Source organism: Neophocaena asiaeorientalis, unplaced genomic scaffold, assembly GCF_003031525.2.
Source record: "Neophocaena asiaeorientalis asiaeorientalis breed wild unplaced genomic scaffold, Neophocaena_asiaeorientalis_V1.1 scaffold560, whole genome shotgun sequence".
NCBI lineage: Eukaryota > Metazoa > Chordata > Mammalia > Artiodactyla > Phocoenidae > Neophocaena > Neophocaena asiaeorientalis.
The window spans coordinates 44,218-61,241 of NW_020173969.1; the positions used below are offsets into that span (position 1 = coordinate 44,218).

The window sequence follows — 17,024 nt, forward strand, 5'->3', positions numbered from 1 at the left end:
GTGTTCACGCGCTCACGTCCTACCAGGAGTTCCCCGGTGGGGCTTGAGGTTTGGCAGCGCCTGCTCTGCTCGTGGAGCTGGGCACGCATCCGCAGCTCTCAGCCACGTGTAATCCTTCCTGTCTGCTCTCAAGTTGGGCACAAAGTACTGGCGCTCGGGCCCACCCTCTTCTTTAGTAGCAATTAACCTTTACTACAGAGCTTCCTTTGAAGTTTGCTCATGTTTTTATTACAAAACTGCAATGAGGAACATAATGGGGGGAAATGTCTAAATTTCTGAGTTACCTAATCTGTTCAATTCCCTTGCTGGTCTCCTCCTGGCAGTTGTTTCATGTAGTTTTGATCTCAACCAGCCTGCCTGAGATTTCAAACCATGTTTCTGTCTCAGCCTATTTTTAAGATTAGTGAGTACACAAGCACACTACAAATGCACATGGATGTGTCTATCATATGCGTATGTGTGTACAGCCGAGTATATAGAACAGATTTCTTATTTAATGTCTAAGGAAATTTGTCTTAGAGTCAGACTACATATATATGCTTCTAATGTTAATATTAAACTCTATTTAGTTGCTAAATATTTTCTATCATGTGAAGAAGAGTAGAGAGGAAAATTATTTATGTTAGTATCACTAATGATAATGCTGAGTGATAAGTATTATATGACAGGTACGGAATGCTATTAATGGTGAAACTCAGGATTTTGAATGGCATCTGCCCAGAAGATTTGCAGTTAAACTAGGCAGAGGGGCCAAGTTAAACAAATGGTGAGTTATGTAAAACCCACAAAAAGAGAAGGCATTTTAGGCCAGCCTTGCAAATAAGAACCAAAGAATTATGAGTGAAATGGCATTTTTTTTCCTAGCCTGCCGTTCACAGGAGCTCAAATAAATGAAATCATTTTTCTCTGCTTTTCACTCAGCAGTAAATCATTGGTAATCCAAGGTTGGTAGGAAAGCAACTATGAAGCTCAAAGAAAATACAAGAGAATCTTTTTTTTTTTTTTTCCTTAGGATGGGTAAGGACTTCTAAGAAAAATGTAAAAATCACAAAGGAAAAATAGACTTCATTCCATACAAGTTAAAAAGTTTGTACAACGAAAACCCCATTAAAAAAAACAAATGATAAATGATCTACTGGGGATAGTAGCAAAAACTATATCAAAGGGCTCATTTCTTTATGATTAATAAGACAGACCAATAAAAGCCCAATTAAAGCTGCATAAAAACAATGAATAACTTGCAAAAGGAGAAATAGGAATGACAAAAATATTTAGTCTTAGTAATCATTGAGATGTGAATTAAAGCAACAATAGATATACAGTCTTTTCCATTGTATTAATAAAATTTAAAAACAAGACATAATAATAAATGCCAGTATGATTGCTAGAAGTATAAATTGGTATACACCTCTGATAAACAATCTGTCAATACTCACTAAGCTTTCTTACAGGAATCTAACCTAGGGAAATTAAAATAGGTGAAAATAAATATTTATATGAAAGAACGTTCATTTCAGTGGTATTTATGGTATCAGAAAATTAGAAGCAACCTAAATAAATACTATGCAAATAGTTCACTTATTATGGATTTATATTATGGAATATTATGCAGCAATTCAATATAGTTTAATATTTTTAAAACCATAAGAAAGTGTTCATATATCAAGTGAAAAGGTGAAAAAATAAACTATTCACATGGTAGGGCCACAATTTTGAAAAAACAAACTTTAAAACATATCTTTAAAGAAAAAAAGCAAGTTGCCTAAGAGTTAAAGGGAGGAGTGGATTTAAACACTTGGGTTCTAGTCTCAGCTGACTTTGTATATACCGATTAGCGTCCTTGAGTATCAGGTTACACATTTGCAAAATGGAAGGTTATTCTTCTCACCGTAGTTTTCTCATTGGATTGTGAGAAAACATAGATACATCTGTAGAAGTTATTATTATCAGTATTATTTCTGCAGTTTCCTCTTTGCGGATTCTGATACGTTTTCAAAATGCATCTCTTCAAGTGGAAACCTTATGGTACTTATTCAGAGTCATAGAAATAAATACAGTCTAATACAAGTGTGGCCGCTTTCTTGGTTTCCAGGGATATCAGAACATCTAAAAGTTGAATTGAAGAGTTTGATTTCCAAGAGCATTTCCCAAGTCATTTGCCTCAAATTGAACAATAAGCTTGTCCTTCTGTCCTCCTTCAGTTAATGACACACTTAAAGGATGCAAGAAGCAAATTCCAGTAGCAGGCAGTTCAGATCCAAGAAGTTACAAGGGTTATTTATCTTTAAGGGAGCACTGATGTATATAGCACTTCTTACCTGCTACTAACCTGTTGTAATGTGCCCAACCTGTCAATATGATATCTGAGCAATGCTTTAATTAACTGTAGTTACAGCTCAGGGAAAAGATCTACCAATTTTTCCTCAATAACAGAGATTTAATGGAGATATGATAATTGAGATAGTTTGTCATTTAGATGAAATGTTTTAGGAGCTTTTTGGATAGTTCTTGAGTAATGTACATGGAGACAGTAGTTTACTTTGGTTTATGCAAATATTCAATGCAGTAATGATAAACTGCATTTGCTGTTGAAAATTTCATAATGCTAGATTACGTTGAAATATTGTTGCATGTTTTGATATGTAAAACTCAGCAGTTTTATATTTCCATTTTTTGTTACCACAGCCCTTTTTATATTTAATTCAGATGATACTAGATTAACAGTGGCTTGAAAACAAATTGCCTGAGTTTGCATATCCATTTAACGCCTGCATGTGGATGAATAGGACCGTAAGTCTTTCTCCTCGATTTGCTTGACCTATATAAGTTGTTCTTTAGGTTTAATTGGATTTTTTTGCTATTGTAAGCAGAATTGCATTCAGGTTTTAAATTCAGATTCTTCTGTGCAGCAGCCTGGGCACACGTGTATTTTGTCACCACAGGAATTAAAATCCAAACTCACTAGTTTAGAAATTATGCTTTGGGAAAGTTTGTGGGTAACTCAAAGGCATGGGGTCAGCTATGTCAGGGGGAGGGCCCAGATGGCTTTGTCTCTATCCTTTTTTAAGATTTGAGATCACTCTGATGGAACTGACAGTATGACTAATTTAACCCTTTGAGGCAACAGGGGAGATTTTACTGACCTTTAATGGATAATTACTGGAGGAAATAGCTCTATTCATTTGGAAGCATTTTTGTTTCCTGCTGCTTAAATGGATAAGTCTATAGATTACACAACGTCTTCCAATTTTTAGCACTTCTCAAAAAAACCCAAAATCTTCACATTGAGTGATAAATCCCTTTAAGAATCTGTAAAGTAACTCTGCATTTGCAGTAATTAAATGTTACAACTCTAGAGAGATTTTTAAATATGTTTTTAGCTGTATCAAGAGTGCTAGTGAACTTTTGGCTCTTAGGTTGAAATGAAAAATCTCCCTGAAGAATAAAATTAGATAGACTTTATCAAAGGTGTTTGGACCCTGAAGTATATTTCTCTGATAGTATTTCTTTGGGGGCATTATTGAAATAGTTTCTTTTGATGTTGGGCTTGGAGAAAAGTTTGTAATCTATAGTGTTCCATTTCTACGGGTTTAAAGATGCTTTTCAGGATCAAAATAATTTCCTATATTTGGTAGAAAAATATTGGTTTGGTTTAGTAGTTCAATAAAATTATACGTTAGGTTGATTATCTATGTAACAAGTATTTTTTGAGCACCTTTATGAGGATCACTTGGAGAATTCCTAAGAAGTGTGTTTTGAGTTTTCCCTTTAAGGGTCTATTTCCTAGTTTGGAATAAAAGAACTATTCATATTAAACTCTAGGTAACAATAGGCAGAATTATTTGATCATCAGATTGAGGGAGGAAATTATGTGAGAATTCAAAGAAGGGGGATACTTATGCTAAACGGATGGCAAAGAGATAAGTTGGGAGTTGACATAGAGAATGACTAGAAGTTGGATGGGCAAAGGGACTGAGATAGGGTAGCCTGGCAGGAAGAACCATTGAGCTCAGAAGTCAGGGATAAGCTTATTCTGGCCTGGGGGCTCCTACTGAGGAGTGTTGAGACTAAGAGAGAAAGAAGATTGCTTTCAAAATGAAAGAGATTCTATTCCAAGCCTAAGAACTCTAGGTTTTACTTGTGGACATTAGGAATTATTAGAGGCTATTGCACCGGAATGTTGATATGCCAGGAAAATAAATTCAGCAGCATTGTACAGGCTCAGTGTTGAGGGATACTGGAGAGAGGTTGGCGGTCTGAAGATCCAGTTAGAGGACTGTTAGAAAATTCAGGAATGAAAACACGGACTGAAAGAATGGGATGAAGGTACAAATCTTCCAAGAAGAATGGACAGCATTTAATGACTGAATAGACTGAGGATGACGGAGAGAAAATATCTATGTTATTTTAGAACCTTGAACATGGATAATTGGGGGAAATATTACTTTTAATGGAAATGGGGAAGTGGGCAGGAGACTCGATTTGAGGCTAGATGATAATGTGCAAGATTTTGTATATGCTGAACTTGAATGATAATGAGCTTGTTATGTTGAGATCAAGTGTCTCATAGGAATAAGTTTGGGTCCTGATTTGGTTCTGTGCTTGGTTTAAATGGCGTTATCTCATTGTTTGAATCAAGAACCAAGCACCTCATTAGAAAGATACTTTTGCATGTACAATCACTTTGCACTTCACAAAACTTTACGAGAAGTCAGTACTTGATGGACAATTGTTAATAGGTTTTATAGTTAACTAATTTCCATAGAGAATCAGAGAAGGAATTAGGGATAGAACTCAGGTTTTCTACCCTCTAGCTCAATAAACTATCTTGGAAGATTTTAATAATTCATAGAACTGTAGGGTTGGTAGGATCTTAAGGGTCATCTAGTTCATCAACCTAAAGCTACAGTTTCTCCATATCATCATTAATTCATGACTATCTAGGCTATATTAGAGCCCCTGTGCTGGGGAACTTAAGGTAATCCATTTACCTTTGGATGGGTCTGATTGAAATCTGTCTCCTTGTAATTTTAACCCATTTTTCTTGGTTCCCTCCCTTGAAGGTCTACAAATTGAACAAATTAGGATTGGCTCTCAGTCCATAATCCTAGTGGAATAATCCTAGTGGAATCCTAGTGGAAACATGTTTATTTGCTTTAAGATAACTGAAATCTCCTTCAACTGGTGGGAAATTCAAGCTCAGTCATTATTCTTTATGCTTCCTTCCACTCCCATGTTACATAAAGATCTTAAGGCTGATACGGTGTGATCATTTACTACAGGTGTGGTGCTGTGCTGCTCTGGGGATACCTTAGAACTCTGGTGTTGAGTGTCCAGACTGCTAGTTACTCTACCCTGCTCTTCCCTCAAAGATGGTCTTGCCACCTCCCCCAGGGCACTGCTCCATGCAGAGGCCCTCTGATCTCTACCACTTCGCAGTCTGGAGGAAATTCACTGTCTTTTTGGTGCACCCCAAGACACTGTCTTCTCTTTTTTTCCTCTGGAAAACTCACCTAATTTCTTCAATGATTTTAGCTTTTACAAATGTCCAGAGGAATCACTAGCATCAAGTAACTTTAATTCTCTGTGCTGTGTAAGTTACTGAGGCAAGGAAATACCAAGGGCTTGACGATGTGTTTGAAATGAGAAAGGAAAAATAAAGAACAAACATAAATTAATATTCCAATAAATAATCCTGCCATATAAATTTAAGCCTTGTTGCACATGGAAGCCTTTGGAATCTTTCATGACTCTCCTACAGTTTAGTCCAAGATATCATTGCATGATATAACTTTCCAAGACATGGTATAACGCTATTAGCTCCCAATTTGGGATGGTTTGCAGGATTGTAGGTACACATATGTTTACTTCTTATCTCTACTTTGTTCATAATAATATTTAAATTGCTGATTGTTTCCCAACTGCATAATAGGTTGAGCTGGTCCATGAGAGAACTGGCAGTTAAAGATTAGCTCATTTGATTTATGGATTCAACACAGATAAACCAAAGAGGCAATAATCCCTCCCCCCTCCTTCATCTGTGAATAACAGATTTTAACGCAGGCATATTTTAACAGTGGTCTTTCCTATTTCGTCTTTAAAAAGCAACAACTTTATAAGCTGAAGATTGAGATGTGGAATTCTGTCTCTTCTATATTAGTAGGAATTTATGAACTTTTTATTTATTTACAGGTAATGAGTGTGTGTATGGCAGCTACCCTGAAATTCCTTTGGAAGAAATGCCAGACGCAGATGGAGTAGCCAGCACTCTCTCCCTCAATATTCAAGAGCCATGCTCTCCAGCTACATCCAGCGAAGCATTCACTCCGAAGGAGGGCTCTCCTTACAAAGCCCCCATCTACATCCCTGATGATATCCCCATTCCTGCTGAGTTTGAACTTCGAGAGTCAAATATGCCTGGAGCAGGCCTTGGAATATGGACCAAAAGGAAAATTGAAGCAGGTGAAAAGTTTGGGCCTTATGTAGGAGAACAAAGGTCAAACCTGAAAGACCCCAGTTATGGATGGGAGGTAAGAATATATTTTGAGTTAACACATTTATATATATTAACATATGTAAAGAAGAGATTACTTTTTAAAATGTCCATAAAATAAGCAAATTCCATTTGTTGCAAAATGTCTTCAAATAGATTTTTAAGGATGAACCTCCCTTACAATTTCACTGCTTGATAGAAACAAAGTATTGCTTAAAGATATGGCATGATAGAAAGGAACTCAACGGGTTCCTTGAATGATCAAAGGATAGTATCTTGAAAACATACTAAAGGATAGAAATATAGTTTTTTAATTAGCATTTGGAAACATTGAATGTGGCCATCCCTACGGTATGTGGCATAAGCAAACAAAAGTCATCATATGACATGTTCATTGTATTTTATCTTTTCTTTTTTGGGAAGGGGGTTTGGAAGATTGGAGGAAACATTAGTCTTCTCCATTTTGTGGCTTTGAGTTAATTTGGTTTTACTTTCATTCTATGTGTTTATTTTGCTCTGTGTTCTAATACATTTTACCCCTCTTATGATAACCCTGCTTTGATTCTACATGCTTCCAGAATGTGTGTACTGTACTGAATCCTGTGATGATTATATTCAAATTGATTTAATGAGTAATTCATGTATAAAAATGGCAGCAAAAAACAATATGAAAATCAGTTGCTAGTTTCATTCTTTTTATAGAACCCATCTGTAAATATGTAAGAGTGGGATGTTGTGGTCTAATTACAAAATCTAAATAAATTTTGTTTCATTAAGGACAGGTAACTATGTCATTCTTTTGAGTTTATAATTTTTGTACAAATTCAGTATATATATATATATTTCCCATTTATTTTTATACCTTAAAAACTTTTGTGGTTAAATCACAGCATCACAGTTCCTGGAATATCTGACCTATATCTGAAAAACTTGTAGGAAATTTCTACATGGGCAAGAAAGTGTTTTTTGGAGATGTGATTGACCTTTGGTTTCACAGTATTTCAGTTAGACGGAAATTGGATAGATTTATTTTGGTATGTTCTCTTAATATTTATGATCATTAATAGAATATCCGGTTAGCTTTTTAAATAGAAATAAATATGCAGTGCCTTCAGGACTTAATTTCAATTTTTTGTCCCTTTGCTTTATATGTGTCCCCTTCTGAAATCTGCTCAAAATGCCATAATAAAAACAATTCTTGTTCAAATTCTGAAATGCTAAAAGTTAAGATCTGGATTTCACATAATTACAAATGAGAAATCCTTCCTTAGTTTTGTTCTTAGCCACAGCTTTGGTAAAGTTGTGGTTTAGCTACATTGCCTCTAGACATGTACATTGATAAGAGATTGTTAACAAATCACTGTAGCATTAACTGATATGTGAGTTGAATACGTTTTAAACCAAATGCGTACAAACTTTACGTCATTATTGTTCACCTTAAAATAATGGCTATAAACATTCTACTAATAAGTAACTCATTAAACTTTTATTACAAAATCTCTAGAGTTAAACAACAAGTGCAGTACTGTTCGAGATTATCTAGAAGGCTTGGAATAAACCAAGACTTAATAATGAAATCATTTTGCAATTCCAGGGTTGGTAAATGCAAGTCTGTGCCTTTTTAAACAGTATACCTGTGGATTCGGGGATGAACCTGGGGATAGTTCTATATTTAGAGGAAATTTAAAAATAATTAATTTTTTTCTCCTTGGAGTAAAATATCTTCAATATATACATGGGCAAATACTTACCTTGAAAAATGTAAAGTAATTCTTTTCATTATGTCAAAACTGAGTTGTTTTATTGCTTGGAATTCAAGATAACTTTACAAATAGTTCATGACTCTTTGGCTAAAGATCACCCATTTCCTCTTTCTCCTTCAAGAATTCAGTTGATGGTCAATTCGGTGGTTTTCTTTGCCATTTTAATGGTCTCTCGCTTCTGAGATTGTAGACTATCTGCTCTAGATGTATTGTGAACAAAAACAGAGAAAGAGCTTTTTTTGGTGATTTTGGCAAACTTGTTATCCATGGAGGACCAGTTGAGTTCTTGACTTTAGTATTTTGTTTTTTTAAAAAAATCTTACCATGGTTAATACCTAATCCAATCATGATCAACAAAGGCACTTGCACAAAGGCATCTGACCTACTCGCATGTGCTCTTTTAAATTGTTCTCATGTCATATTGGCCCTCAACTATAGCTGATTTCCCTCCTGTTTGGTTGGACAAATAGTTGTGATTAACTAGTGTGGCTTCTTTTCTGATACTCCTAAAAAATGATGAATTGAAGGATAAAATAACCTCTTAGGCCAAACAAAATAAACATGAACAGAGGAAACCCAGATTCAGCAGTTATTGAGTACCTACTATGCATAAGATTCTGTACTAAATATTTCCTTGAGAGAAACCCAGCCTATCATAACTGAACAAGTCATTCCTATCTCTAGTACTACGCTTGCTCTTTTCTCCCTTCAAAGTTCCCCTCCTTGTGCATTTCCTGTTTAGTAAATTGCATTACCATCTGTTCAGTTGCTCAAGCCAAAAAAATGGATCATCTTTGACTGTACTCTCTCCCACACCAACCATGTCTGATTTATAGTTCCTATATTCTATCAAGCCTCCATTCTTTACACATACTGGTCTCCCTACCTGGGAATCTCCTTTTCCTTCGCATCTTTAGCAAGTTTCTATTCATTCCTCAAGTTCTCTTCTTCCATGACATCATCGCTGACCTTTCTAGTCACAATTTAGTACTGCTTACATTTTGTCTCACCATAGCATCAGGTAAATCCATACTAAAAAACTTAAAGCATTGTGCAGCACCCAGACTGTTTGCCTAGTTTCCCTAATAGAGCAACATTTCCGTGAGAGCTGGCATAGTTGTATCCACTAAGTGCAATGTCTTGATTGTGTCCTATCTGTGCTGCCTGTGGTGTTGTCTAATGCTAAGTATGTTACCTGAAATAATCATACTGGATTAGTCGGCTCAGGCTGCTGTAACAATATGCTACAGACTGGGGGGCTTAAACAACAGGAAATTAATTTTCTCACAATTCTGGAGGCTAGAGTGTGAAGTAAAAGTTTCAGCTGATTCTTTTCCTGATTTGCAGATGTTGCCTTCTTGCTATGTCTTCACATGGCTATTCCTAGGTGCATGCACCTGCACACACAGAGAGAGAGGGAGAGGGAGAGGGAGAGGGAGAAGGCGGTGGTGGTTAGCACACTCTGACGTCCTTTCTTCTTATAAGAACACTAATCCTATTGGATCAGAACCTCACCCTTATGACCTCATTGAACCTTAATTACCTCTTAAAGGCCCTATCTCCAAATTTAGTCACACTGGGGTCTAGGGTTGCAATATAAGGATTTGGGGGTGGCTTAAACATTCAGTCTACAACACAGACATTTAAAAATAATTGTTCAATAACAGAATGAGTGAAAGAATAAATGAAAGAAAGGATGAATGGATATAGGATTATGTTACTCTGAAAGAGATGACGAGTGAGGACTTAGGTAGGCCCATGAAAAAGCTAGAATCTGGATTTTAGACATGTAGAATGAAGTCTTAACTCTGTCACTACTGTGTGATTCTAGGGAAACTACTCCAAATCAATTGATTCTTGCATTTTTATTTGACTAATGGGCTAATAATAACTGCCACACCTCATTAGCTGTTATGTAATTAAAATTAAGTAAAGAGATATGGTAGTTTCTTCAAAGAAAGTTTTTAAAAGAGAAAGCTCAAAGATAGTATTGCAGTTAGGGCCCACCTTTCTGAACCCCATTTAAATAACTTTTTAAGTTAGCTATATTTCCCGAAAGGGGCACTTCTGGGGAATCCTTTAAGTTTGTATTTTTGAGAAATAGGTTATTTTTGAAAAAACGTTCTATAGACCAAAATATACAGTTAAGTAAACTTAAGCCATAAACATAAAAAACATCATTTGTGTGATTTCTCCAAACCAGTATTGACTTAATAAAGAAAAACTTTAAAAATATTATTAGAGTTTGGTAGTGATTTCCACCTTGCAAAGCATATGACTTATCTCTAACAAGAGATTTTCCAAGACTAGGGAGTGCTTGACTGTCTCTAGGACCTAAAAGTAATTAGTGATAGAACACTTTTTCTTACGTTTAGAACTTTAGAGTTACTGATTAGTGAAGAATAATTTAAAAAATTCTCTTGGTTCAAGTTGAGGTTTTCTTGTATGTTTCCTTCTAAGATGACCATTATGTGATAACATAGGAATTGCTTGGCAGAACAGAAGGGAGCAGGCTTCTGGAGGGAGACTTCCGAGGCTCAAATCCTCTTTAGGGTTCTGTGTACTAGTTGAATGATTTGGGAAAAGTTACTAAATTCGTTGTCCCTCAGTTTATTTGCATGTTACATGGTGATAATAATTGTATGTACCCAATTAGAATTGTTGTGAGGATAAAATGTGACATCGTGTGTTAAAAGCCTACCAAAGAGCCTTCTATCTGGTAGAAGTGCTTAATAAAGGTGAAAAGCAACAAAACCTTGACTAAAACACAGATCTAGCCCAGGGTCATGAGATAGGGCAAAAGCCAATTATATTTTATTTACTGATTTTTCTATAAATTATTGCTCTTTCTCCCACTTGTTTTCTAGAAGTTCAGTTACCTCCAGGATGATCTAATTATGTGACTCTGAGTTTATTGAAAAGGAGGCACTGACTGCTTCCTAATTAAGAATTAAAACAAGGATTCAGGAGAGATTCATAAATTTCTTTTTAAGCCAAAGAGTAATTTGGGTGGCACATTTTTTAATAGTCTGGAAATGGGTCATTGGAAAAAGAGAGTGAAGTTTTGTTTCTTTGGAATATTGCCATTTAGCATATTTTCTTTGCCTATATTTGTTGTCATTGGCCATCATAAAACTCTGCGAGTAGATGTAAGTCAGTGCACCTGTTAGGTGCCAAATCTTCTGTTCTATCTGTCTCACCCAGAATTGCTCCAGATTACTTTGATCAGTTAAAATACCAGGTATGAACTTGGCTTTTCATTTTCTCCCCTCAAGCATACACATATTCAGACTTAGAAAAATAATGACATGAGTGGACAGTAAATTTCTCTTATGTTGGGTTAAATAGATGGGAAGGAATAGTGGAAAGAGATTTTACAGGAGTCAGACATTCATTAAATAATTTTGATGCAGTGCTTTGACAATACACTATATTCTAGCAATGTAGTCCTGAAATGTGATATTACAATGAATGTGTGCCTCCCTATATCATTTTAAAAGAAATAGTTCTCACATTTGTAAGTTTGGTTTTGGGTCCTGTGGTAATGCCTTACCCATTGAAACATGCAATCTATGTGTTAACTGAAACATGAGCATACATTAAAACAACAACAACAACAACAACATTAAAATTTCCAGATACCTAACAACTGAGTTCAGAGTCAGGAGGTTGACAATCAAATAATGTATGTTTGGTAACAAAGAAAAATGGGATAATTTTAGAGATACGTACCAGGTACCTTTGAATGGCAATATTTCTCACTTATTTCTCTCTAGGTCTCCTTGGGCCCAAAATGAATTTTCTCTGGTTTGGCATTGATTTCAGAGAAAATGTTTATTCATTAATGAGAAGGTGCGTCCACATGACAAGTTGTATATCCTTAAAGCTAGATAACTAAAAAATGAAGACCTTTGTCTTAATAATTCTGAAATGAATTGATTCCAATAGAATTATTATGCCACCAAATATCCAAAAGGGTGTCTTTAATAGGTAGTTAAGAAAGAAAAATGTAATCTAATAATAAATGTGTAATACCATAAAACCTTGTATAAAAAGTATTTATTGTTTGCAATATTATTTAAAAGGTGGCAAATATAGTTTGGATATTAAATTTTACTATGTGAGGAATTAAGACTCCACACTTCCACTGCAGGGGGTGTGGGTACGATCCCTGCCCGGGAAGCTGAAATCCCACGTGCCTGGTGGCCAAAAAAACCCAAAACATAAAATAGAAACAATACTGTAAAAAGTTCAGTAAAGACTTTAAAAATGGTCCACATCCAAGGGAACTTACCTTAACATAATAAAGGCCATATGTGACAAACCCACAGCCAACATCGTTCTCAACGTTGAGTATCTGCAAACAATAAATGCTGGAGAGAGGGTGTGGAGAAAAGGGAACCCTCTTGCACTGTTGGTGGGAATGTAAATTGATGCAGTCATTATGGAGAACAGTATGGAGGTTCCTTAAAAAACTAATAATAGAACTACCATATGACTCAGCAACCCCACTACTGAGCATATATCCTGATAAAGCCATAATTCAAAAAGAGTCATGTACCACAATGTTCATCAACAGATGAATGGACAGAGAAAGGTGTGGCACATATATACAACGGAATACAACTCAGCCATAAAAAGAAATGAAATTGAGTTATTTGTAGTGAGGTGGATGGACCTACAGTCTGTCATACAGAGTGAAGTAAATCAGAAAGAGAAAAACAAATACCATATGCTAACACATATATGTGGAATATAAAAAAAAATCGTTCTGAAAAACCTAGGGGCAGGACAGGAATAAAAACGCAGCTGTACAAAATGGGCTTGAGGACACGAGGAGGGAAAAGGGTAAGTTGGGATGAAGTGAGAGCATGGCATGGACATATATACACTACCAAATGTAAAATAGATAGCTAGTGGGAAGCAGCCGCATAGCACAGGGAGATCTGCTTGGTACTCTGTGACCACCTAGAGGGGTGGGATAGGGAGGGTGGGAGGGAGATGCAAGAGGGAGGAGATATGGGGATATATGTATATGTATAGCTGATTTACTTTGTTATAAAGCAGAAACTAACACACCATTGTAAAGCAATTATACTCCAATAAAGATGTTAAAAAAAAAAATGGTCCACATCCTAAATAAATAAATAAATAATAAAAGTGAGAAAATGCCAAGAGAAAAAGTGAGGCTTAGTTAATAGAACCCTGAACGTGATTGTCATTGAGGCCCAAGAGACATTATGGATTCTCTTAGAATATAATGAAATCAAGAAAAGAACATGCAATTTATTTTATTCATCGTGTCCTTCCAGAATACATAGCAGAAACCATATCTCGTGCTGTTAAAAGAGAATAGCAGTTTACTCTCCTGAGGCACCATGAACTACCCCTAGTTTTGACCTGGGTTCAAGACGGATATCTTTTTTTGTGTGTGTGAAAATGTCAGAATCCCATTACCCCCACCCACATATGCTCTGTCATCTTATACTTTCTTTCATGAAAGGTATTGATGAAGTTCAGCATGTCTACTCATCTTATGGCTGCTTTGACACCTCTAGTATTTCCAAAGTGTAGCTGAAGATGTATGCAAGTCTGATATCAAACAGTTTGAGAAGTTCCCCAAATATCAAGAGTTTTTTGTTTTACTCTGCCTTCCTTGGTGATCAATTAGAATTTGCATGTGAGTCACTCATTTTTCAAAAGCATTGTGGGCGATTTTCTTCCAATTGGAAGTGTATCCCACAAAATGGACCAAAATGAGTTTGTTCCATATTTATTCACCCACACATCTGCATGATTATTGCTTCCCTCTTTAGTTGCTAAATCAGTAGTAAAACTCATGGGTTCAAAACATGAAATGTTCAGGAAAGATCCTCTTTTAAGAGATGTGACAATTGACTCTAGCATTTGGTCAATCCAGGGGCAGAGATTCTTTATAATGCTTTGTTATTCTAGAACACTTAAAAGTTGGGACCACTGCATCAGGATATTCTGTTCTCTAAGCTTTTCCCTTGAGGATAAGTTAGGAAGCGGTGGGAAGTAGTAAGGAGTAGCTGATTCAAATCTATCTTAGAAAGTTAAAGAGTTGGTTCAGTTTCTTTGCTCCCTAGTTTGTCTAGTGTAGCAATATGGAGAGAATTTGTTCAAGTAATGTTAAGGAGGTAGTATGGAGAATTGGGAACACAAAGGATTTGTACATTGTTTCATTTGAGCAATAAATAAACATTTTATTAATGTAGCATTTTTTACATCAATAGAATCATACAATAATTTTGATGTACTTCTTTTTTACATAATTCTGTCCAGAAATTTAAAAATGAATTAGCATTTCAGCTAATTACTGAAAATTTAGTAAAGAAATACTATCTTCATTTTTGCTTTGGTACATCTTTTGGCCTTTTATGATATAGCTGAAGCTAAAGTTAAGGCAAATATTGTATGCTTTTAAAGAATATTTTCTACATGATTATTAGTAGGATTTTCAAGCTAAAATAATCACAAAGAGCAAGACGTGGCCTGCTATCATTATGACAAAGAATGATATAAAAGGACTTTGTGTGTTTCGAGCAAATAGATACCAACAGCTACCTGTTAGGTTGTCATTTCTTTCAAGTCAATATTTGATATAACAAGATTTTAGTATGGCAAAGATTTTTGACAGCACTTTTGTCATAAAGGAACTTTTGCTTGTACTGATGATAGAAGATGAACAAACATTACAGAGAAATAGCTTGTTTCACTGAGCAGCTCCACACCATCGTGTGAAAAAATGTGACCAAAGGAGAAAGTCTCAGAGATATCTTCTCAGAGGAGCATTCATGGCCAGGAACAAGACACGCAGGTTCAAGAACAATTAAAAGTTTCTTCTAGGATAGTTGGTCCTGCCATCTGCTCCCAATCTCTACTACTTCCAGATCCAAACCCTATCACACTATTAAACATCATCCCATCAGTTTTCAGACCAGACTTTTATTCCACCAGTTAAATGCTGCTCGAGACACAGAAAATAATTTGTATTTCTCCAACTAATCCTAGGAAGTCAGTGGTAGAATGTTATCTGATACAAAAACAGTGTCTCCAGAACTCAAACTGTACAACCTTACACACACACACAAATACATGAATTTCCTTAAGTTTTTAAAAATGTATCATTTTGGAATCTTCATTTTGGATTTGGATTTCAGATCTGAGTGTTTTGGATGTTTGGCCCCAAGTCTTTCCCTACGAAACCCATATAAAGTTGGGTGCCTTATGGTTTTGCCTTGGCAGTCACTGTTAAAAAATAGGCACTGTAACCCCATCCCTCCTCCCCCCCAAAACAACAAAAAACAAAACAAGTCTTTTTCAGAAACATCAAACGGGATTCCATTTATAAAGTCCTTTCTCCCTGTATATCCCTGTCATTCACTCTCTTACTCTTTCAGTATCTCACACATCCAGCAGGTGCTGCTCTCAAAGACTCTCCCCTCTTAAACACCATCCTCATAATCCAGGCCTCTCTCCCTGCCCCCTCTCTCTTTATATATATATATACACGCACACACACACACACACACATATATATATTTTTTAATCGTGTAGATGAACTTACTCAATATGGACTTCCTCCATTCTAGTATTACCTAGTAAAAGTTACCTGGCATCTGGATGTGGCTAATGAACAAGGACCGAGCCACTGATCCAGGAAAAAAGACTCCTTCCTCCCTGTGGGCAGGATGGGAAGAGGGTAATTATTACAGATACCCCTACTCTGAAATCTCTCTCTCTCTCTTTTTTTTTTTTTCCGGTACGCGAAACTCTCACTGTTGTGGCCTCTCCCGTTGCGGAGCACAGGCTCCGGACACGCAGGCTCAGAGGCCATGGCTTACGGGTCCAGCTGCTCCGCGGCATGTGGGATCTTCCCGGACCGGGGCACGAACCCGCGTCCGCTGCACTGGCAGGCGGACTCTCAACCACTGCGCCACCAGGGAAGCCCTGAAATCTCTCTTATTCCTGCCGCACGCACACCTAGAGTTTTCGTCATTCATAGGCAATACACGTATATTTTCTGTGGCTATGATTATACTTTCTATGACTTGCATTACCTGTGACTATTGGCCAGTCAGCTCACGTCCCAGATCCATGAGAGGCGGGCACTTGTGCCTCCTTCCAATGGGCTGGCAGTGGTATTTTCCTCTGACACCGCCCAGGCTTCCCAGGTGTGCATGGCGTGGCAGGGAAACCTCAACTGCTTGACAGCCACAGGTGTGGATGATTTGTTTTTTCTTTTTTTCATTTGTTTAGATTCTTGTGGTAGGAATTCAGCAGGTGTGTGATGGCAGCATAGAATCTCCACCGTGGCACAGAGGCCAGCTGGAAAAAAGAGGCCCTGGAAAAAAGATGTTCTTGTTGGTCTCGCAACACTGCCAGCTTGAATCCCTGTTTGCCTGGAAACCTCACCCAAGGGCAAGACTCTGCCTAACCAATGAGTTAGGATAAGTTCATCTTAATAGATGAGCAAGAAAAGCCTCCTTATATGAACCTAATCTACAAGTAGGAGCAGGTTACCTGGCTCTGCCCTCCTGTATTTTTTTCTTCTTTTTTCTCCCTAACTTGAGCTGGTGTCATTCCAATTACAGGGATATAGGAAACCCTGGACTTGGTTTCCAAAGAGATATAAACCATGCTAGGATGCTGTTGTTGACATATAAGTTTCTGCTCCTTTGATTGAGACTAAACATAGGAGCACAGATTGAGAGTGGTTCTGTGTGGAGTTTTCCACATTCCTG

The 17,024-nt window shown here is 36.7% G+C and overlaps 1 protein-coding gene across 6 annotated transcripts in view; it reads left to right on the forward strand.

Annotated features, from left to right (window-relative positions):
- The first annotated feature begins 6,181 nt into the window (after positions 1–6,181).
- Positions 6,182–17,024, forward strand: part of MECOM (MDS1 and EVI1 complex locus) — a 284,830-nt gene continuing 273,987 nt past the window's right edge. For 3 of the 6 annotated variants that reach the window (XM_024753119.1, XM_024753123.1, XM_024753124.1), the window contains exon 1: positions 6,182–6,530. In XM_024753119.1, coding sequence (XP_024608887.1) covers positions 6,240–6,530 — 291 coding nt within the window. In that variant the 5' untranslated portion in view covers positions 6,182–6,239. The remainder of the gene's footprint in view (positions 6,531–17,024) is intronic. The other 3 variants (XM_024753120.1, XM_024753126.1, XM_024753127.1) reach the window with 1 other exon arrangement.